The sequence below is a fragment of the Lipophrys pholis genome (assembly GCF_963383615.2).
Source record: "Lipophrys pholis genome assembly, chromosome: 15".
In the NCBI taxonomy this organism is placed as follows: domain Eukaryota; kingdom Metazoa; phylum Chordata; class Actinopteri; order Blenniiformes; family Blenniidae; genus Lipophrys; species Lipophrys pholis.
Window position 1 is genome coordinate 23,433,993 of NC_137642.1, and position 24,731 is coordinate 23,458,723.

Below are 24,731 nucleotides of genomic sequence, written 5' to 3' on the forward strand. Positions count from 1 at the left end.
AAAGCAGTATGATTCTTTCTTTTGTGATAAGTTGGGAGTTTATAAACGTGCTTGCTCAGATTTAAAATATGGTGAAATGTCTAAGACAAGAGCAGATTAAAAGAAAATTCATCTCACAAACACACACCATCTATCATTTTTACTTACGGTAATTCTTCCTCTTTCACTCCTTCGTACCTGTTTAAACCTTTATGCATTTGTTACGCTAGAGGGCAGCATTGTTGTTCTCCCTCCACAGATAAGAGGCTACATAACATAGGGTTTTTACTTCGTATGAATAAATATATCACGCAGTATTCTGCCAAAATATTGTCTTGTGATTTATGTCTACGTGTTTATACGGATGTTCCTTTTTACAGGTATAATTAAAGCAAGTTATTGCTGAATGTTCACTGTAGATTTGACTGGTTTTTATCCGGGATTCACTTCCTGCCCCAACTAGAAAAGCTGATGCGGCCGGAAGGTCTTGCTCAAAAACCCATGGTGCTTGTTTTGGGAGAACCCGGAGTACTCCGAGGAAACCTACAGACACACAGGGAGAACATGGAAACTCCATAACTTTGCTGCATCTGTTCCTTCATCTCTTCTTCCGACTCTTTTGTCGTTGTGGAGTTCTTCGACCTCTGGAACTGGAATGACGGCCTGATTTCCTTCCATCACCTCTTTAATTGCAGTGTTCTAAACGACATACCATGACTGAATCCACAATTGTTTTTTCTTAAATACAAGAGAAAATTTGTTCACAACTCATCTTGCAGACTTTTATTTGCTGAGTAACAGGTCTCATGAATCCAAAATACCCCAATTTCTGGATTTTAAATGGCGCTCTATTTACCCCCACTGCAAGTCTGCATCTTTGTGTGTGTGTGTGTGTGTGTGTGTGTGTGTTGAAACAAACTGAAATGTAAAGAGCCTCCGATGTGCTGGCGCAAGAGAAAAAGGAGCAGCATGCTGGATGTGGACCATGTTAGAAAAATGTCCTGATGATGGATCGAAATGGACGATTTGTAAAACGTCAGAGCCGCTGATGGAGCTGTGGCTGCTGATTAATCTGCGCTGTGGCCTTTCCTCCCTCTGTGACTCAGGATCATTTATCTGGCAGATTTATTGATCGGCTACAGGACCGAGACACATCCCCGGCACAATCAGACCCGCTGCTAATTGTAAAAGTCATTAGAGCTGTCTGACAAATCTGTGTGCTGCTGTTTTGGTACCGAATCCCCCTGATGAGACTCTTAGATTGAAAAAAACCAATATCTGCATTTTTTCCCTCCTTTTGTTTGTGAGTGTTTTTGATGTTTTCTCGAATCCTCTCCGAAAGTCGAGGTTGCTGTTTATGACAAGGCAATCAACAATTATGCACGGTTTTTCTTTTTTCTGGGTTGTTGAGCTTGATGTGCAGTGACTTGTGCAGGTCAAGTGGCTGCATGTCACCAAAGTGGAACTGTAAAAGGTCTGAAATGAATCTGTCACTTGAGTGCTGGTGGCAAAATAGGAAAGCGGTGGGAAGTGAATCAGGAACAACAAACCAGCCATGGTCACATCAGGCTCATCATTTATGGATGCACGGCTGTTGTCTGCTCTGTCTCTATTCACATTGTATTTTTCTTATTTTTTTCCATTATTCGAGGTGAACCGAGTCCACTTTCTTTCCTGGGTGTCTGGTACAGGTAAACCAAAACAGAGCTGTAATAGATGTGCAGCAGAGCTGTCTGCAGCAGAGCTCACATAGAGTAATTACCTCCATTGTCAGAGGAGAGAGAATTCAAAGTGTGTGTAATACTGGGCTTTCCACACAAGCTAGAGTCTCACTAAACTTTTAGACATGTTTGCCATGGGTATACAAAGTAAAAGGTAAATGATGCAGTCATCACAGCTATGCAACTTTATGTTTTACATTATAAGGTGATTAAAAAATGTGCGGGTGACTAGTGTGTAATAAACTAAAATGTGGATATGTAAGTACAGCGTCAGCAGAGGTAATCAAGTTTTCAAGTATCGAAAACTCGACTACCTCTGCACTTACACACATGCGTTAATGCACAACCGCGTGAACATGGAGCCCGGGGTTAAGAGGTTGCAGCCCTTTCACTCGGTCTATTTTTACTCTGGCCCATTAAGTTCGGCGGTGATGATAGTTAATGCGTGAAGCCTCTCCACAAAGCAGACAGCAATCAGAAACGAGCTCAAGGGTGGAGAAACACACTTGCAAAGGAATACTTGTGAAACCCACTGCTTGAATTCATTTAAAGGTAAAGAGTAACCACACAGGGCTATTAAATTGGCTTTTCAGCTTGTTGAAAATAATATGTAGAGACTAAACTAATGCTTTTAGCCACTGAGGTGCGACACTGGGATTACCTAGTTGACGCTTATTGTCTCTGATGAATAACGGGGTCTAAACTTTTTTGACAAGCTTCCAGACAATCCAGAAGTTTAACCTGACAAGACAAAGAAAGGTTTCCACTGTGTATACACTCCGGCCTGCTATGACACCACGGATAAATCAATTCTTTCTAATCCTGCACCTTGCATATGCACAAGAAAAGAAAACATTCTCTCAAAATGAAGTATAATTGGCATGAGACACAGTGAACTGGGGTGATGACAAGATGCAGGATAACAGGCATGGATGAAAAAACGAGGCCAAAGCAAGACAAGGAACATATAATAGGCAACAAGGTGCAGCTGACAACAATCAGAGGTAAAGAGGAGCAAGAGAGTGGAGTCAGACAAGCGCTTAAAGTAAAAAAAAACAATAAAGCAAACAAACCAAAAAACAAAGAACCAATAAAAACACATGACGTAACAGAACAAGAAAGACAAACCTTGAAACTTGAACTCAAAACAAGAAGGCACTCAGACAACACCTGAAAGATTATCGTCTGGATCTCACTGGAAATTAAATGACCTTGTTGCGTTATGTGTTAACCTGCCCATCAAAATCAAATCAAAACCTACCCACAACCTTTTGAGATATCCTGTCAGTTAAGCGACCAACAGACCATTTTAGGAATAAGTCATCCCAACAATTCCGGTTTGTTATCCATTTGTGAAACTCGGAAATACAGTCTGGGACAGTAAATTTAAAAGAAAAATCATGAAATAAATACAGAAACGTAATAATATTCTACCAACATGAGTTTACAGTGTGAGGAGGACAGAGGCACCATTGAAGTTCATACAAAATATTCATCTTACAAGACCATCCAGGGGTAAGAAACCTCATTTGTCTCTTACAATGTTCACAAGATTCAGTCTGATGGCTGAGGTTCCAAAGGACTTGATAAGATGATTTGTCCTCATTTGCTGCACTAAAATGGACAGCCATTGGACAGCCATTACTTGACCCTTTTGGACAACCCAGTGGTAAACCAGGCACTTCTTGTTTTAAACTAAATACTGTGTCAATAATCAAATTAATAATGATAAGAAGAATTTGCTATTTCTGTCAGTCACTTGTAAATACCAGGATAATGTGTTCATTGTTAAAACTGTTTGACATTGGCCATCCGCCACCTGATGGAGATCAATATAATCATAAAGTGAATCCGCGGAGTCCTTCTAGTGCATCCTCTTGACAACAAGTGACACCTTCTAATTATGAGACGGCCGGCTGTGGGCCCAGCCCTGCAGAACATTGCTTATGACATTTATGAGTCAAATGTCTGCTGCCACTTTGTAAACAAAGTGAGTCACAACTGAGAATGAGTGATTAGAATTTTTACTTGATGCATTAATTCAGTCACTTGGGGCGGGGGGCACACTGTTTTGCCCCAAGTTCCGCAATAAATACCAAACAGCAATGCAAGCTTGTGTGAGCTTCTCTTTCATAAATAACAGGAAAAGCTCAAACAAGTAAGTGGGACGTTTTCCACCTCCCACTTACTTGAGAGTCTAATTTCTGCTTCTTCCACTTGTTCCAGGTGTCTCCGATTTGCATCAATCAATGAATTGTAAATGAACTGTGGGGGAACAAACCCCCAACATCGACCATAAACTTTTACAAGAAAGACTCTGTGACCTTAAATTCACTTTGTTCCCGTTTCTTTCTCTGTTTGTGGTAAACTTTCCCTCTTTCAGTAACTACCACGGAGCAGAGCACAGTGTCCATGGGTATAACGGAGAAGTCTTCTGATGGTGCGCAGCATGACATTGCGCCTGAAAGCAAAGCACTTTACACACACTGCTCAGGATAAGACATAAAAGACTTGTAGTCCATTAACTAGTTTCTCCTCCTTTCATTCAAACTGCCGAAATCAGCTGGCTGAAAGGTACAGGCGTAATAATGCACCGGTCCTGAAAGCAACATTGTGTTTGTGCCTGTCAAATTGTGAGTTATAGGTAAACACATCAGCACAGTAACACCTTTACCACGCCAGTGTCACTGAGTCCTGCTGAGGATGCAAATCTGTGTGTTTTTTGCTTTTAATGATTCATCTTCATTCCCACCCATCGCTGCAAACAGAAACAGACAACGATACACAGGTTCTTCCCATTGTGGGGACAGTTTAGAGTCAGCGGTTCACCAAAGGTGCCTGAAATTGGACAGTATGCACAGGGAGGACATGCAAAGTCCACAGAAAAGCCTGGAATCAAACCGGAGTTATGCTCAGTACGAATGTTACCACGAAACCACCTGTCACAACCGATGAGCTTCACTACGCCGCATGACCTGGATGTTGGTGGATCTTGAAAGAAAGAAGTGATGAATTGATCAGGACAAGAATGAGAAACAAAAAAGTTACTGAGGTACACCCCAAACACACATGCATCAGTAATCTGGAGCTCAACTGTTCCAATTGTTATTAAAGGAAACTTGATGTTTACCCCAGGCTGCTGGTGCTTCACAGCTATAATGTTGATGGTACTTATAGTAAAACATCTTTCATGTTGTTGTCAAGAGAGTTCTTTTTAGCTTTATTTAGCCATTAATTCCTCCAGTGGCCAACCACAAAAGGCCTTTAATAAAATAGTAATAGTGTCATGACACATATCTTGTTCTTGTGTTATTCTGACTCCTTGAATTCCCCTCCTCGTGTCTGATTGCTGTTCCCTGCCCTGATGTGTTTTACCTGTTTCTCAGTGTGTGACTGTCTTCACCTGCTGGCTTTGGTTTATACTGGGTGACTTCTGTGTGTTCTGAGTTTTGGCTTGTCCGTGGTTCTCTGTTCTGGGCTTTTTAAGAGTCACGTCATTATCTCCTGTGATCTCGAGGGTTTTGTGATTTTGTTTATTTGGATTTTTGGTTCTTGTTGTATTTGTACCCCCTTTAACATGCTACACTAATGGCAGTGTCCGGCGGTCCTGAGTCCTCGTCTAAGAGAAATGTAATAATGAGACTAATCTGAGAGATCATTTTTTGTATAATACCAATGCTATACATAGACGTATATTAAAAAGTATGACATTCCCTAGTAGTTGCTGCCATCAGGGGGAGACCCTTTTTGGCAGTCATGCAGAATTCAGCATAACACCCGTTTGCAAAATATATGGAAGTAATGACAGCAAGAACAAGCAGCATTAAAGCACCTGAGGTAAACTCAAGCATAGACAGCTAACATTTAATCCCTGCTGGAAATACATCAAAACTACTGTGGAAACATGTTTAACGCTGGTTCTCATTGTCAGTCATATTTCATGTTTCAGCGTGTTCAGAGTTCAGGATTATTAGGAGTTTAGTGAAATCATATTTTAAATTTTTTTATATATATATTTTGGTGTGGAGTAATTCTAACTATTTTGTGGAATATAAATTCCAGCTATTCTGGATAGTTTATTTGTTTTACCTTATTTAGCTGTTTTTAGCCTGGAGATGAGACCATTTTTGATCATTAGTGTGGAAATTAAATAAAATCAAAAGCAAAGAATTAATAATTACATATTCTGAAAGCTTATGTATGCCACATGTGTCTCCAGAGTTGTAGGTTGAACATCCCTGGTCTAAACATTATGAACAACAATAGATAGTTGGTACAAACGTCAGCATGTGTCGCTGTCCAGGGTTCTGGAAATAGATTTCTTTACATGGTATAGATGGCTGGTGTTTTTACTCATTTCTACAGTGATGGCTGGGCTAAACCAGCTTATGTATTTGTTTTGTCTGAGAGTGATTATGTTGCCTTCAATGTATTTATCCCGGTTCATTAAAGGAGATCTTAACCCTGCTATTGGAGCAGTGGAGACAGACACTCACTTTACATGGAGTGCTCTCATGTCAGTGATCTTCACGTCAATCAGCCAACACCCACAGGAAACAATGTAAAGGCCACACGCTGCCTTATTTCCATATGTCAAAATGTCATTTTCTGTACAGTCAAATCCGAGTCATTTTCTTTTAGAAGACCAGATCAGTTGACCAGGAAGATGATAACAAACATAAGTTCAGTACAATAACAGATAGACGCAAAGATCTCGATAAGTCTATGTTCTTTGGTGTCATGTTTGTTTGTGTAGTACAAGTCGGTATGTTTTATTTTTAAATAGCCACATTCAATATTCCCAAAGGAGAAACACAACTGCCTCTGATACTATTCGCTGAAAGTATTGAGAAGAAACCATCACCATACACACTATATAATACTGAACATGGATTATTCGTGTTGCTGATTACTTACATTTGCCAATGTATTGCTCAATAATCATTCTTGACTTTGTTCACAACTCCCAATCTCAATATTTTTGAAAAAAGCGGCTTATAATGTAATCTGTAAAAAGACAAAAAGAGCCAGTTTGAATGTGAGCCTTCAAACAATCAGACAGACAAAACGACTCAGCGTTGAAAAATAAACCAACATCTTTTATTTGTGAGTGGTGTACATCACTATATGCACTAGGTCTATGAACAGTTATAACTTCTTTGCTCTACATATTGAGGAGTATAAAGTGATTATATGCATCTGTGTCCATCCAAAACGTGTTCCTCTTCTCCACCATAATTCTTATTTGGTTGTGACCAAAAGACCACCAGTGATTTTTCTAAAACAATCCCATCTGCTCTCAGCTCAAGTAGACTGGACAGAAACGGGGGAACAGATTTATTTGAACGTACCAAAACGTATTGTCCCGGCATATGCAGACCTGTTCAAGATAAACCAAATAATATTGAGCCAATGATGGTATTTGGGGGAAAATCATAATGCTGTTTTGTGATTTGTGAGCTAATCGGTCCAATGTTAGTCTGTGGATTCAACAAGAAAATAAAAAAACCTCAAAAACTACTATGAAATACATCAGACGTAGTGTAATAGTTGTTTTTCAGTAGCAAAAAGGGAAAATACATTAATGTCAAATTAACTGAATGAAAGTCAACATGAAGCAAAATGAAATAACTATTCTCTTGAAATAATTTCTTTCTAGATTAAGTTCACTGCAAGTCAACAAATCTAATATTTCATTGACTTTTGAACAAGTGCTTCAGTCAAATAAATGGCACTTTTGATCAATTGATAATTTGTTATTTAAGTAAATTGATGTTATTCTATCATATGAATGGTACAATATTGAAATTAAGCTTATTGGGAATAATTTGACTAAATGCTTAACAAATACAAGCTAGAGTACATATTTTGCAATAAAACTATTAAAATAGTCCACTTCACTCCAATTCAGTGTCTAATTATTTCAGTCAGTTTAATTACTGATGACCACATATTTTTTTGTTTGACAGCGAAAAATCCTAGAATTTGATTAAATTAACAAATTTTTTAATTCTCAAATGTGTGAACTTTCTATTTGTCAATAAGTCATATTTCCAAAATATGGCCAAAATGTTAATAAGTGTGTCTATACGTGTGTGTGATGTTTGAAGAAATTTAAAAACTGTAGTAGCGATCAATGTTGCTTTTGAATCTTCTTGAATCTACGAATAACTGAGCAACAGGTTCTCAAATATAAGGGGAACTTCCCTGACTTGAACTGTTTTATAATGACTGTCGTTGTGCAGTTTCATTAATAGTCAACAGGCGACAATTTCTGCTTCAATTTAATCCAGAAACATCTTTTAAGGGAAACTGACTTTAATAAAAGTGAATGAAACAAACGGTGATTGTTCATGTTTACGCTTGCAAATACTGACCAACAGACCTGCTCGTGGGCTCGCATGTTTCTCATAGAGTCTGTATCGATAAGCATCGTGTAAATACAGAGAATATAAACAGTGTAAACAGGTCAAATCTGGACGGAGAGATAGATAACCACATCGGAGAACACACCATCGATGGTCGACTTTCAAATGTCCTTTGGATTAATACTGTGTTGTTGTTGTTGTTGTTGTTTTTTTTTTTTCTTTTTGAAATGAGTGGTTTTATGAGGATGACTTGAGGTATTCACTCGTGCACGGGCCACTCCTCAAAGAGGCTGCAGGGAAAAAACAGAGGTGGAGACATAGACAGAGAAGAAAAGGGTTAATGGTAGAAAAGATGCAGAAACAATAATGTGATTGTGTGTTCAGGGTGTGATTTTTCCCAAACTATCACAGCAGCAGACAAAGCACATAGAGTAATTACAGCGTGGTCCATCAGTTAACTCTAAATTCTTACATTTGACGTCACAACAACTACGAAAGTAAAGTTTACACACAGGAAATACATTTCTTGTTAAAGTTTTCACATATATGGTCCCCCAATTTTTTTTTTTTCATAATTTCCACATTACATGAAACATTTAATGCTTATTTTGCTTTACTTCATCACATTTATTACATATGTCTTTACTAAAACAAGTTTAGGGGCGATACGTGATGCTTTATGTAAGTGAAGACTATGTGTATGTGTGGGGAAATGTGCGTGTCTGTGCCTACCAGTTGAAAGTTGTTAAGGAGGTGGTCTACGTTTATGTCGTCATAGCTCTCCTGGAAGGTGTTGGGTTCTGCCCGGGACTCCTCAGGGTCGCTGTTTCCAGGATCTTCTAGGCTGTGTGTGCAATTGCAGAAGAATTCATTCGTATGAATCATTTCGCTGTGCAAAACTTTGTTTCTGCGAATATTACTGAACACCTGATAAATAAACGTGTTGCACATTTTGCAAAATGTACTCTGGATAAATTAATTGTAAATGTTATTTTAAAGATTGTGCAGCGTACATTTGACATGTCCAGCCAAGTAGAAATGCATGTATTTCTTTGCATTATAGGGCCAACTTTAATGAATTTAATGAAGCGTCACAGCTCAACTTTAGAAAAAGGCTATGTCGTTTCTCTATGATGATTTATTTACTCGCTTTTCCAAAACCCACAAGACAATTGTAACCATAGATGAACACGGCCCCTTAATTTTAAAATTACATTTCAGGCAGCAAAAAAAAAAACTCAATTCACTCCACTTCATGTGCAACATAATGTATACATTGCATGAGAGTAATAGCCGTAAAATTGCAGATACATCTTTTTTCTTTTTTATATCTCGGTTTTATTCATTAGAAACAGTTTTAAAGAAAGAACTAAATTACAATTTAAACTGCTCAAAAAGCCCTTTCCAGTAGCCAAGTTTAACAGATTATGTTCAAATTCAAGACACATCACTAAGATCACAATTTCCATTTGAATAATTGTTCAGGTACAGGTTTTAATCCCACCTTCTAGGCCTTAAATTAATAGTCTAAATTCCTGGAAATTAATCATATGATATTAAGTAGCAGCAAGAGTCTGAGTCCATCCAGGAAACCCTGATGTCAAGTGATTCAAACATTTCAGGTGCAGATCAACGTTTACTGTTTTGACATTGAATTGTCTTGTTTTCTGTCAATCATCTGTGTTTGTGATACAAATACGTGTCACGTTCAGGTGACTTTAGGCTTGTTTTCCGGCTTGCACAGCCGGTCTGAAGGTGAAGATGAGGAGGACTCATCCCTACCTTCTCTTTCCTGTTAGGACTGAGTTGAGGTACTTCTTGACAGCCATCTGTTTGCGAAAGCGGCTGTAGTTGTCTGTAAAGATGGCGTCTGAGTGGCGTTTCACTGGCTCCTCCATCAGTTCATCACTGTGGAGCGAAAACAACATCAGAGTGAAACGATACACTAGAGAGCAGGAGGTTTTAGGTCAGAGACGGTGCAGCTCAGTCTGTCATTCATAGAATCGGCTCATTATGTGTGTGTGTGTGTGTGTGTGTGTGTGTGTGTGTGTGTGTGTGTGTGTGTGTGTGTGTGTGTGTGTGTGTGTGTGTGTGTGTGTGTGTGTGTGTGTGTGTGTGTGTGTGTGTGTGTGTGTGTGTGTGTGTGTGTGCGTGTGTGTGTGTGTGTGAGTGAGCGTGTGAGGGCATTTGTTTGCATGTGCGTGTGACTTCCTCCTGGCTGTATAGCGAAAGTGTGACAAAGCAGTAATGGCATAAATTAACCTTTAAAATCTTTAACCAATTACAAAATGCATCATCAAGCCGGTCAAGTCTTTATTCATTGCAAATGTCAGCAGGTCTACTGGAGCTGAAATAGTAACGTGATGAATCTGAGCATATTTGGAGGACACATGAACGTTATGAAAGCTCTAACAAAAAAAATACAACATACACTTTTGTGTGCAGATTTCTTGGACTAATGCACAAGTAAGTAAATAGTTTAAGTAAAAATATATATTAAATAGATAGTAAAATGTGAATTGTAACCCTTCATAAAGGATTCACTGAGGTATATGGAAAATTTAAATACAAATAGAAACATGTTCCTTTTTGAGACTTCATGTAATACCTGTTTTATGCTTTTTATACCAAATGAAATGTGCTTAAAAAAACTCTTCATACTGAATAAGATGGATTTCTGTAAAGGGCTCTCGACAGACTGTTGATCCCTACCAGTCCACAATAAGTTTGTTATTTACAACAAATATATGATTCCCTATTAAATGGGTGTATGTTTTAGGATCTGCATATTCTCACTTGCACAAGACAAGATGAACAAAAGACAAAATTAACAAATATGATCACTTGCCTGAAAGACGGTTTAGGTCATTTTCTAGTGCAGCTCTGCAGTTTGTCCAACATAGGAAGGCTGATAACTTATTTAATCAAGTATTTGAGGCAATGGCCTTATTATTCGTGGTCCCAGTTTTCCTTTTAATTTCTCAGCTCAATTTCTTTTTTTTAAATGAAATGGAAATTCACAAAACTGGCTATTAAAAAAATCTTACTATCAAAATAGTATGGCAGTCTTATTATTGTTTATTCGACTTATACTGAATGAAATAGACTATATTTAACTGGAGAAATGTTTTTTGAGATTTTGATTTTTTTCCCCAACTTTTGCAATTTTACTCTAAAAACCTTAAAAGCTAAACATGTAATCTACACAATGTAATGTTCTTGGATTTTTTGAAAGTCTCAAGTTGAGTGAGTAACTTTAATTGACTTTCAGATTCAGAAATTTGGAATTAATAAAACTCATCTTTTAATTAAAGATTCTTGCGTTTTGCCCACACAACAAAAACAATCAGCCACAATTAAAATGTCCCACATTTTACCTCTTGTTTCTCTGAGAAAGGTGCTTTAAATGTAGATATTTTATAGCTAAAGATTCAATTAATTAAAAACCCATTGTTAAGGTGAATACATGTAAAAGATAATAACTTGTAATAAACATAATAACAAAAATAAATATTTTTTGCAACTTTACTTTTACTTGTAATATACTATAACAAACAATTGTGTTTGATAACATTTGCATCGTCCCATCTCCTGAGTCGGGGACTTTGGATGCTCGGGAGGATCAGAGGAATTCACGTGCGCATCAGGACGCAGTGGGCTCCTACCTGACCCGCTTTCCAATCAGGGACTCCAGGTACCTCCGCGCTGATAGCTGTCCCAGGAGTTTGCTGTATCCGCTGGTGAACAGACCGTCTGCGTGTCTCGTCGGTCTGCGGGACGCAACAGGGGAGTGAACAGTAAATATGTGACCGCGCTGGAGCGAACCATGTCCATGACGCGCTCCACACAGTGCACAGAGATGGCGATTCTGCTATGAATAACTCCAAAGACACGCACGGAATTCTCAAAAATCTTTTGTTCACACGACACACTAATTTCCTGTCAAAGCTCACCATATGAGTACAGAGTTCATGAGGCATTGAAAGGTGTACAGATAATATTTGTAATTCTCTATTTCTTCATTACAAAAGTCAATTACAGCTTTAACTGTGGCTATTTCCAGTTACAGCTGAGTTTTTTTTCCTCTTTGTTATGTGATCTGCCATAAACTGAACCCCAGTAAACAACTAATAATTGGACATTTATCATAGCAAAATGCAGAAAAGACACAACACACTTCTCGGTGGATGAAATGGAAGAGAACCATCTAATCTCACAGAACACATGCGATTTCCCTTTCTTACTTTTTATATTTTGCCGCAGGTTTTGGTGTAAATAGCGCAGTTATTCTCTCACCTCATAGATGTGTATGGCAGACTCAGAGTCCGGGAGTACAACACACTGCACAGGGCTATTAGGAGAAGCAGGTGGGGACCGGTTTTTTGTAACATCGCTTTACACCTGAAGATGGAAATGATGACCGGTTACTCTCGTGGTAATTTGAACAGAAGGAACACAGTTGATGATGCCCGGAGAGAAAAGATGATACCATGTTTTTCTGCCTAGACTTATGCTCAACACGCCTTGCCGGTTGCCCAGACAGACAAAAGTGATAAACAAACCTAAAACATGATGCAGACTATTGAAAAATATGTTTGAGGGTGACTTTGAACAGATAGAAGCTGAGATCTCCTCAGAATCCACTGCGTATTTGCGCACTGAGTGGGATAAGTATGGCATATTAAACCTGTGCCACTGGTGGCATCATAAACCCCAAACCAAATTCCAGGTGTTCATGTTGGTCAAAAAAGATTAAAACGAGGTGATAAAATGCTCATCCAGATTCAGATCCAGACAATTTAAACACTGAATGAAAATTGTTATTTATCTGCAGTTTATCTAGTCCGTATACGCGCATTGATGCACGGGCAATAGTTATATGAACGTTGTTAATATCAAAAACACCCCACACATTAAGAGCACATAATATTAATCAAGCCTTCTGAAACAAAATGTCATAATCACCTATAAACACTCTATGAACATTAAGTAGCGTCATGGTAGAATATACGAAAAACCAAACAGAGTGGTCAGATACTTCCAGAAAATAACCCACTTTTTCGTGTTGTGCCTCTTTTTTCCAAAGCAACATTCAGACTCAACCTATAGTGCTGATATAAAATAACAGAAGACAGTTGAGCTGCGCGAGACTTCGGAAACCGAAAGCATAAAAGGCAACCAGCCTCATCCAATGCGTAATTGCGCATGGCGAGAACAGCAGCAGAGAGGTAAACCCTTCACTACACAGCGTTGATTCCGCAGCTTTCTATGCCTTCAAGTGCATTTTTAATATTTCTCTTACACGGTCAACGTGGGTTTTACATAAACTTTTACTAGAGCGACTTTCAACATGCATCTATATCGTCAATCAGCGTTGCGTAACCATTGGACTGTGGGCGAAACGGTTCGTTTACTCAACACATAAAAACGTGCAACAAACTATAAACTAAATTGCCAAACTGTTAATGAAACCACAGCTCCTTATTGTTAAGAAAAATTGGGCTAAATCGCACAATGGCACAGCATTGTATACAGACCCCCAAACAGCTCAACATTCAAATAAGCGTTGCGATACATTTCAGTGTGAGCAGAGAATCTTACATGTGCTTTGGAGGAAGTTGTCTGCCTTGGTTTTTCTTTTTTTCTTGCTGCGCTGTCCAAGGTCCTGATGTGGAGCTGCTCCTGCTTCTGTATGTCCACACTGCTGATCTGGTGGTTCTTAACTGTCTTTTTCTTTCTGCTCGCCTTCAGCTCCTCTCCCGTTTTATACACCTGGATGTTTCTCATGAAGCAGGAGGAGACGTGGGATTCATCAGAGCTGGAGACGTCAGTGGGTCACTGCTTCCGTCATCATTGTTGCTCATGATCGGAACCAAAGAGGCCTATGGAGGAATTAACGGTATTTCTTTTTTTTTTTTTTTATTATTTATCCTGGGATAACCAACTTACATTTTGAGTCATCGCATGATTTTCTCTGGTGCTGGTCAAAGTGCAGGACAGCTGGAGAAGAAAGGTAAGAAACTAGAAAACAACATGTAGAAGTTGAACAGACTTTTCGACTGACCAGATGGAAGAATACATAATACAGTATACCTTGGATTTCTTTTCGGAAAATCACGACATTAAATTAATGTCTATACAAATACTTTGACTAACTTTATTTTGGTTTTCATCCCCATATTGTCACAGTCAAAATGTATAAACAAAAGAACTGACTGTAAATTTCAAGAAATTATCAAACAAGATTGGTAATTGTACTAAATATTTTGACATTTTGACAGTTTTAGAGTTACATTTGAAATGTTTGCTGAAGATTCATCCACAGTTTCATTCCATTCAATCTTCTGCAATGACCATTTACCTGTTTTGAATTTCTAAAATCTAAGTCCATCAGCACAAAATAGGTCAAACATGTATTCTTTTTTAAAACATTCTATTGGTCACAACGAGGCAGCTGGTGGTGTGGTGTTTAGGATTGCCACCTCACAGTGATAAATACACAATTCAAGTCTCAAGTTTTCTGCGTGGAGTTTGCACGTTATTCTCGGGGGTGCATAAGTTTACTTTTGTTTCCTGCCATAATCCAACAAACTGTGCATTAGCTGATTTGGTAACTAGATAGTAGTTATCTGGGATCTGCTGCAGCTTCCAGAAACTTTGAGTTGAACAAGCTGGTATGAAAGACGAATGGAGGATCATGATAACTGTATTGACTCAACACATGAAGTCTTAGTAGTGAGTGGGTTTGCTGCCAAAATGCCTCTCAAATTGGTAAAAACCATGTGGAATAATGTCAAGTCTATGGAGCAAGTTGTACTGATTCGTTGTTGTGATTCCTGTAAAAAGTAACTGCTGACTGGAAACATACTTATTTAGTGTTGAAAATGTAATTTAGCTCCTTAGTTACGATTCTTAAATAGATTATTTTTATCTTTCCTGACAATACTTGATCGTCACATCAATGTCAGTCCACTACTTGGATCTAAACCAAGTCCCCTACACTCAAGGTTTTCCTCATACACACCCAATGGATAGATTATTCAAATATCCTATTCAGAGTGGAAAAATATCACCTGAATGACACATTGTCCAAATAATAAATCACTTTCATTAAACCAGTCTTTTCTATAATATGAAAATCAACTAAAATCTTGATGTAGTCTAAAGATCACATGTGCTCACAGGAGAGTCAATATTTAACACGCTTCACTCATGGCTTTAAGTTATGACTGCTATCAGAAATATGTGGTTAGGTTGTGTTTTTAAAGCATACTGTACATGCTTTACTTGAAGTTCTTGTTTTAGATCTTCATGCGATGTATTTGATCCAGTTTCAGGCTGTAAACATTTCCCTTGTCACTTTCCACAATGGCGTGCTATGACAGAAATACTTAATTCCACAACAATGTTGTCAAAATCCCACCACTGCTATTTATACGCCTTTCCTTTAGTACCACAAAGTGAGCTCTAAGCGCAAGGATCTCGCAGATTACCACCGTAAATAAATCCACTAAGACGTTTTATGGGCTGCCTGCAAAGACTCTTCCTGAAAGAGTTTCCCTGCACAAATGGACTGAAGAGTCTCTGAATCCTTCCATCCATCCATCCATCCATCCATCCATCCATCCATCCATCCATCCATCCATCCATCCATCCATCCATCCATCCATCCATCCATCCATCCATCCATCCATCCTTTCGCAAAACTTTAAGAACAAACAATATATAGCACATATATTTCTATCTGAAGGTTTATATTTTTCAGGTTTATCTTCCATCAGTGTCTCCGACAAACACTTTTGTGTTCATGTTATAACCAGTTTCGTCTTTTTCCTGAATGTTTTGCATAAGAAATACTTCTTTGTTTCCTGAACATGAAAGCAAGGCAAGGCACGTTTATTTATATTGCACCATTTGGACACGAGTTCAAATTCACAGTGCTTTGCAGGGAAAACAAAGGAAATATACTTAACGAAATATGCCTTTCCTAATTGATAAAATGAAGCAATTAAGAAAAGGAGGTAACGGTAATAAAATAAGTCAAATCTATTGCTTGTAGATATATTGTTTTTGGTCCTGAATAAAAAAATATTTGATTCTATCAGTAAGTTTATTCCACAGGTGAGGAGCGTAGGAACTAAAAGCTGCTCCACTTTGTTTCTTCTGACTCTGGGAACACTTAGTAAAAGTCTTTCTGAAGACCTCGGGGGTCTGGATGTTTCATATTCTCCAATTAAACCTGAGATGTATTTGGGCCCGAGATCATTCAAAGCTTTTTAGACTAGATAGCAGATTTTGAAGTCAACCCTTTGACGCACAGGCAGCCAGTGCAGACTGAAGCTCAGGTGAAATGTGTTGTGTTGGTGAAGACTCTGGGTGAGCTGCAGCTGTCTAACACCTTTTTTTTTTTTTACTGAGACATGTAAACAAGCCGGTACGATAATCCAGCCTGCTGAAAATAAATGCGTGAACAAGTTTCTGTGAATCTTGCTTAGTCAGAAATCCTTTAATCCTCTCAAAGACATGAAGTCGAACAAAGACGTCAACGTACACACATCACGTAGAAGAAAACCAAGAGATTAAAGTCACACAATATAGACGTGACATGGCACAAGAACATGAGCAACAAGATCTTAACCATAAAAAAAAACAATCAGTTATCAGAAATAGAAGAGACTGTGAGGATAAAGAAAGTCACTGTTTGTAGTTACTTATGAATTCCAGCTTTATTTGCACAAAATAAGCTAAAACGTCTTGAAAAAAAAAATAGAAATTGGATGGTCAAGATCATTTTTCCTTTCCCACATGTCAGACACATGCCACATGTTGGATATGTTTTCAACTTTACTGAGAAATCGAAAGATAAATATTTTTGCTTGCATTTGTTGCTGTGCACCCGATGATGACCATAAATTTCATTTAGCTCTGCCTCATATCGGCAGCGTCTCTGGCTTTCCCCGGGTCTTTTATATCTCCTCTCAGTCAGCAGATGATGCCCTCATCCCTCCTCTCATCCTCCTCCTCCCCTCTCCTTGTCCTTCTCCTTCTTCTCAGCCATGATGGCACTATGTGAACCTTAATGTGATCAGTCCAGGGAAAAAGTGGATTAGGTAGAAGTCCATGGGAGAAGGAGATGATCTAATTGACAGCCGTGATTGGAGACAGATCCTTGCAGGAAGAGGAAGCTGATGGAGGAAACATCAGCATTATTATGTTGATGTTGATGGAATGTAGAGGAAGAAAACGTTCCTATAGACGAGCAACAGGCCGCCTCGCCTCTGTGTACAGGATGGCACAGAGGACTGTAGCCACTGCTACATAGCTGATATTATTCCCACTTTTATTACAGTAATAGTGTTAAAAGTGCCCATATTCATTACTTATGTAGAATTATAGATGCTTGATGAAAAAAAAAGATGGAAAAGTCGAAATTCAACCTCTTTACGAACATAAAAACCTGATGAAATGTATACTTGGGAGTTTTAAAAAGTTGTGAAACTTCAGTCAACCTCTTCCAATAAGACACTGAAAATACTTTTCTCATCATCCTTTGTCAGTCTTCGATTTAAATGCTTTCACCCCATGTTTTCTGTTTGTGATTTTCTTTGTTGCATGGTATTATTTCATTAAGCTCCCCTCCATGATTGTTTCATCTGTTTACAGTATTCCTCATGTGTTAGGCTTTCTTCTTTTCTTGCTTATTTTAAAAACTTTGATCTGCATGTTCTATTTTAAAGTGGCAGTTTTAATAAATCCTGCATTGCGATTATCAGCCTCATTTTTGCCACTAATAATGAACTGTATTTCAAGCACACACCAGTGGTGACGATTTCCATGCAAAGTGTTCGACCTCTATTGGCAGCAACTTCGTATTTGACGTCTTTTCCAGAGTCGCTTTAGAACTTGATCTGTTCTGATGGACCGAACCGCCAACTTTGTGAAGGGAAGATCATCAACTGAGCCTCAGGTTCAAGCCTTTTTGTGTGGAATTTGCCAGTTCTCCTCTCTGCTTGTGCTTTCTGTAATAAAACGCCCTGCGTCACAACTCTCCCACCAGCCGGTGTGATGAAGGGAATCCCCTGGCTTGCTAAGTGCCTCCTCTCCACCACTTTATCCAATTAGCCAACCGCAGAGTGACAACTCTGATGGCAGATTACAGCTGGCAGCCTTAACGGGGCTCGCAGGGGTCTCTCGGTCGATCCATCTCATCTCTCTGTCTCTCTCTTTCTCTGCCGGACAAATGGGGAAAAAAAGACACTGAAATAAGACAGAGACAGATGACGATCAATAGAAGGTGCATGGGAGACGTCATGAAGAGAAAAACAGAGGCGAGAGTAACAGGAAGAAAGATGGAGAGAGGTGAAACTGAAAATAAGTTGCACACACTGAAAATAAAGGTGAATGTCAGTATAGACGGCGTAAAGGAAATCTTGTTTTTGTCTCATGAAGAATGATGTGTAATTTTGCAGTCTGAGTTTCAAGGATGACCTGTGTCAGCACTTTTGGAACCTCTGTGCTACTTTTTGTAACCTTGAGAGTCAACAGTGTAGGAAACACGTGGTTCTTTCTCAAAACAGTTCAGCCTTTAAGAAGGCATTGTCCGACTATACAGTTAGACAAACTCCTGGACAATCAAGCAAAGGACATTGTCTCTTCTTGCAAGAATAATGTAATAAAATTGCCTTCAACTTTTTAAATTGCTCTCAGTCTGATCCCTGTGTAATCTGTCTCCTGAGGTTTCTACCAGGTAATTCTCTTGACAGACGGTCAAAAAGTAACCTGAATGACTCAATTATTTATTGTCATGTGATTCAAGCTTGACTTGTGTTCTGATATTTATCCTCTCAATCTCAGAGATCCTTTTCAGGGTCGTGGGATGCTGGAGCTGATCCCAGCTTACTCTGGGCGAGGGCAGAATACAGTCTGGACAGGTCACCAGTTTGTCACAGGGCAAACACACACTTTCACATTCACATCGAGGGGCAATATAGCATCACCAATTCAGTCACGAGCATATTTTTGGACTTTGAGAGGAAAGCGGAGTATGATGCATGCACAACATGCTGACAGACTCCATGCCTCCATTTGTCATTAAAAGTGGGGTTCCATCAATTATGGAGTCTGATGTCGTGACTGATTGGTGTAGGAACAGTGAGTTAGGGATCAATTGTAAAAGTATCTTCATCTCTGTGTGAGTCACTGCAGTGAGCCGCCATAGCAGCCACAGACAACAAAAAACAGGCCTTCACACTCATCAGAACTGTCGTCACAGGTGCCAGCATCAAACTGATTTCCGTGTCTCATGTGGGAAGACTCTTCTCTTCCAGCCTAGACGTGGACGTACGTGGGTTTGTTGATAGATCGCCGACTACAACCAGAGGAGAATAATCTGATAAGTTAAGGCTCAACTCCCCTGACGGTTGAACCAGGTTCACTGCGGCAGGACGCAGACTACATTCAGGCACAGAGTATTCCTGCACTACCGGATGAAACTTGGGAAATGAGAGGAATTAACGCTGTAATGCAAATTACACATTTACGACAAAGGTTGCGTGTACTGAACTTCATCCTCTCATGACAGCTGCTGATCTAAACACAGTTTATTTGCATTTCCTGTTTTTCCACAAAAGTAAAACTCAAGGCAACTTAAAACTAACATTTTCTAAAAGATTGAGTATTTTCTGTTAATATGCATTTATTGTCACCAGTTTTTTTCTTTTAGGTCTTGACTTGCCTGCCCTTTATGTCCGATTTTGCTCACTCTTCCTCTGTGTATTTATCAGTGTTGTGTCAGTCACGACTCAACAGATACAGCTTTAGAAAGTGGTGGAATTACTAGTTACTCGTTACTGCAACAAAACACACACACTTCAAGCCTGATGTGTGGTTCAGTGTATTAAATTGGAAAAAAAGGTGTTGGTTGTATACCAATTAAACAAGATGTAAACATTTATTTTTTCCACGTTTACAGATTTTTGCAAAGTTTAACACTCTAAAGCCACAAGTCCCTATTAGCTCCGTTTATATAACATTTTTTTAATGTATTTGTTTTTTGCTTAGCACATAAATATTTTTGTTTTTCAACACCTTGCTGTCTCTGTGTGTCACATGTGCCTTCATCAGATCTCTGGTCCCTGGGGGTCCCTGAATACAGGCCTTGTTTTTGGCGAAGGGCCTCCTGTACAGATCAATTAGTGCACCAGAGCTCTTTCATTGGATCCTAAATTAACTAAATACATAAATGCATTTGGCCTTGATTCAGCCCCATGGCAGACATTACGTACAGCAATGCTATCTCCAGACTTTAATTGGTGCAACACACGTTCATGCACACTCACATTTCCATCACTGGCTTTCATTAACCAACAAAACTGTACCCACAATGCACCACAGTCTGCCTCTCATGAAGACCGATCAGATTACAAAGCTTTGACTGGGAAACTTCCTAATATGATCTATCTATCTATCTATCTATCTATCTATCTATCTATCTATCTATCTATCTATCTATCTATCTATCTATCTATCTATCTATCTATCTATCTATCTATCTATCTATCTATCTATCTATCTATCTATCTATCTATCTATCTATCTATCTATAAATTATAGATGCATTTACAGTCACTTTCCCTCTTGGCTTGCTTCACCTGAGAGCTCTCTGCAGAAGGAGAAAGGTGATATCATCTAACCACACTAATTTATTTTCCACTGCCGGCATTTTAAGTCCTCAACCAGGTGAAAGTGATATTGTCATGTAATAGCTGCATCCCATGCAGGTGGTGCTCCGCTGATCTGCACGCTGAGTCACCAAAACACCTGAACGTATCAGAGTCGTCTCTGAAGCGATGACCTCCCACATGTCAAAATGTGCCTACCGATATGTTTCTCTTTAGAAACCACATGATTTATGGACTGGAAAGATCATAAACTGTGGAAAGTTTATGGTCAGAAAGTTAAGCGAGAGTTGTTTTTTTTTCTAACCAACACCGGATTGTGTTCTTATACACAAAGGGTGTGGACACTGTGTGGTAATTGAGAGACCACTAATGCCGCATCTGCTACTCATCTGTCCATCCATCTTTTTATTCATGCATCTTATACTATGCCTTATTTCCAGACAAGGGTAGCAAAGCACGCAATCCCAGTTACCACAGGGAGTGTTACATATGTCTTTGGAGTACATTTGTATATGTATTTTAGTTTTCTCTATTTTTCATTGCAACATTTATTGTATGTAGATTTGATTAGTTTTTACATCAAATCTGAAAATTGGGTCAGACACACTCAAGGTCTTCATCTCATCTCGTCTCATCTCATCTTTGTCCCGTCGCATCGCATCGCATCGCATTGTATGGTATGGTATGGTATGGTATGGTATGGTATGGTATGGAATGGTATGTAATGGTATGGTATGGTATGGTATGGTATGGTCTCGTCTCGTCTCGTCTCGTCTCGTCTCGTCTCATCTCATCTCATCTCATCTTTGTCCCGTCGCATCGCATCGCATCGCATCGCATCGCATCGCATCGCATCGCATCGCATCGCATCGCATCGCATCGCATCGCATCGCATCGCATCGCATCGCATCGCATCGCATCGCATCGCATCGTATGGTATGGTATGTTATGGTTTGGTATGGTATGGTATGGTATGGTATGTATGTATGGTATGGTCTCGTCTCGTCTCGTCTCGTCTCGTCTCGTCTCGTCTCGTCTCATCTCATCTTTGTTGCATCGCATCGCATCGCATTGCATCACATCGCATCGCATCGTCTCATGTCATCTTCTCTTGTCTTGTGTACCGTGCCGTATCGCATCGTATCCATTCACAATCTTATGTTCCCACTTTTGTAATTCCTTCAATATTCCAGCACTGTAATGCATGCTTCAAAGCTAGAATACTGAATTTATATGTTCCGCAACAGAAGACAAACACCTGCATTCAAATATTGACAATAACTATAATTACTGATTGAATTTCAGACATTTTTCTGTACCTCTAAAAAAAAAATGATTGGATGAAACAGAGCTGTCCAACACACCAACTCAACACCTCTGTGATGTGGTGTCAACCTAACCTGAAAATGATCAACTTCACACAGATTGCTGAATCACATGAAACATTCAGAAGCTGTATTTTTCATCCAGACTGAACGAGACATGTTTTTTGAAGCAGAGCCGAACTCTCCAATCTACAAAGATTCTTCCTTCACTGTTCACTTGGAGAATTTAGGTAATTTCTCTCAAATTATGAACCCTGTTGCCTAAGTGCGACACTGTCATGGTCCCTCCCCGGTCAGCTTCGGTGTGAGTGCGTCACCACAGACATTTTTTGCTCACGGATGCTTCAGCAGCTCTGCAGTAATGAAATCTGAGTATCTGTCATGGCAGGATGACCTCACCGCAAACAGCCAACATGCTGCAGCTAAATGAGGTGTAATGAGGTGTCTGTCTTGGTTTTGTAAGTTTGCTGGTGAGTTACACAACTGAAAGTTGCCGTCTTCATGAGCAGGCAGCAAAAAATATGAATTTTACCCGACGCATTTACAAAAACGTCCAATAATAATAGGAAATTCATTACACTACTAAATTTCAAATTTACAAATGTTATCATGGGGCACTTACTTTTTCTGTAGTTGTATTGTTTTTATTACTTCAACACAACATAAAAGTAAATTATCTGGAAATTACAAGAAATCAGAAGTATTAGACTCGTAGATTCTAGATTAGTATTTATGCAGTTAAAATATATGTGGGAGAAGGCAGGCTGGACCCTTTTACAGGTCACACGATCAGATTCCTGTCGGGAGCAAGCTTTTACTAATTGCATTTGGGCTGTGGGAGATAACTGGATTACCTGGAGAAAACCCATGCATGTGTGGAGAGAACATGCCAACTCCACACGGAAATGCCCAGAGTGTGAGGATCAGGGCCAGATCCATCAGTTTCTTCTCAGTAGGAAAACTATAATGATCACAGGTGATTTTCTCTCCTACAACAAGTTGTTGGTTAGATCCCACATCTCAACTTGTCCATATGACAACATGTCCTTGAGAAAGACACTGAGCTCCAAATTGCTCCAAATGGGTGGATTCAGGCACTTTGCATAGCAGTCGTCACCTTGATCTTTGAGTGTGACTGCTGAACATTGGCTGATTAAACTCTTCAATCACCACATTCTCTTTAAACTAATAGATACAAATCAGAGGAAAAATACTAAAGGAGCATGTGATACTCAGATTTAGGTTAGATTATTGAAATACAAGCATAAAATTAAACATTATAAATTCAGATTACTACAAACAGACTTTCCTTCTGCAACTAATTTGTCTTTCACCCTAATATTTCTTTTTATTTCATATATAAACTATTTTCTCACTTTATTTCTCTCTTTCCTGACACACTCAACACCTAGGGAGATGCACTCATAATGTCTGGGAGAGTTAACTCAGTCAGATCTTACCTTGTTGCTCTGCAACATCCATCAGATCCTTGAGCACACAGGACACACAGACTCCCAATTTCCTGCACAATATAATCTCTCAAGACCACGTTGTGTTGAATTCGATTTCTTTAATGCAAACAGAGTTGCACGTAAGAGCATACAGTCTGCCAACAACATATTTTCAGGGGATCACTGCATTTAATTAATTATAAGCACAGCATATTACATTTTTAATAGAGTGAATAAATTAGTGAAATAGAATACATGTAAAACAATCCTATGTAAGATTTTATTTTTTAAATCTGACTCTTGGAAAAGAATAGAAAATGGTATGACTTTAGGCAGATGCAAGTAATTATTTGCTACTTCCCCTTATAAATATCAGCTTATTTATTCTTAATTGGAGTGACAGTCTATCTCTTTCCTACATTGATTATCCTGCTTCATATTTAACCATCACAGTGACCCTGAGAAAGTGGCTAAAGAGCATGGATGGACAAATGAATTGGTGGATATTTCACTATGTAATGGTTTGAATACTGCCTTTAGACATGAAAAGTTCAAAAGTGACCTGAGAATATCTGTGATGGATTAAAAAGGGAATTTTTCAAGCTCATAAATAAAGAGATTGAAAAGAAAATCAAGTACAAAACTGTATGACTGGAAAATTGTATCATCCTGGAACATTGGATTATGTGGGTAAACTTATATAAGTACCACTCACACACTCACACACGCACGCACGCACGCGCACGCGCGCGCGCACACACACACACACACACACACACACACACACACACACACACACACACACACACACACACACACACACACACACTCACACAATATTCTGGTGTCTTCAGAGAATGGAATGATTAAAAAGTAATGAATTATCCTCTAATTTTGCATCCATATTCTACAGAGCAAGTTACAATAAGAGTGTCAAACGTAAAGTCTGTGGGCCAAAATCTGCCAAATTGGACTGCTAAACCACCAAGCAAATGAAAAATATTTAATAATTTGAGAGAACCCGTTTCGACCCGGATTCGATGCCGAGCCTCATTTCTCCTTCGGTTTCATTTTGACGCTGCTGAAGTAACTTTTGCTCGCTGGACCGAAGCAGCCAATCAGCGCCGAGCTCCACCTCTGCTCCGCTCTGATTGGCTGATTTCTCGATGAAGTGGCTGTCGGGATAGCAAAGATGTCCGCGCTCATT

At 39.1% G+C, this 24,731-nt stretch overlaps 1 protein-coding gene across 2 annotated transcripts; it reads right to left on the minus strand.

Annotated features, from left to right (window-relative positions):
• Positions 1-6,773: 6,773 nt before the first annotated feature.
• vip (vasoactive intestinal peptide) lies at positions 6,774-13,853 on the minus strand. Of its 2 annotated transcripts, XM_080482194.1 has the most exons (6): positions 13,670-13,853; positions 12,365-12,469; positions 11,734-11,838; positions 9,851-9,976; positions 8,801-8,912; positions 6,774-8,358 (listed from the first exon to the last, which is right to left on the minus strand). In XM_080482194.1, coding segments are annotated over exons 1-6 (459 nt in total). In that variant the 5' UTR covers positions 13,672-13,853; the 3' UTR covers positions 6,774-8,349. The 2 variants fall into 2 exon arrangements, with proteins under 2 accessions (XP_080338320.1, XP_080338321.1); XM_080482195.1 differs by lacking the exon at positions 13,670-13,853 and having other exon boundaries at positions 12,365-12,462.
• Positions 13,854-24,731: the final 10,878 nt, after the last annotated feature.

Bases quoted from the DNA above. Each gene is read 5' to 3' on its own strand.
- vip (XM_080482194.1), bottom strand. The intron at 11,839-12,364 runs GTGAGAGAATAA...TGCGTCCCGCAG, and splicing joins CTGCCATACACATCTATGAG to ACCGACGAGACACGCAGACG. The intron at 9,977-11,733 runs GTAGGAGCCCAC...TTCGCTCCACAG, and splicing joins CTGATTGGAAAGCGGGTCAG to TGATGAACTGATGGAGGAGC.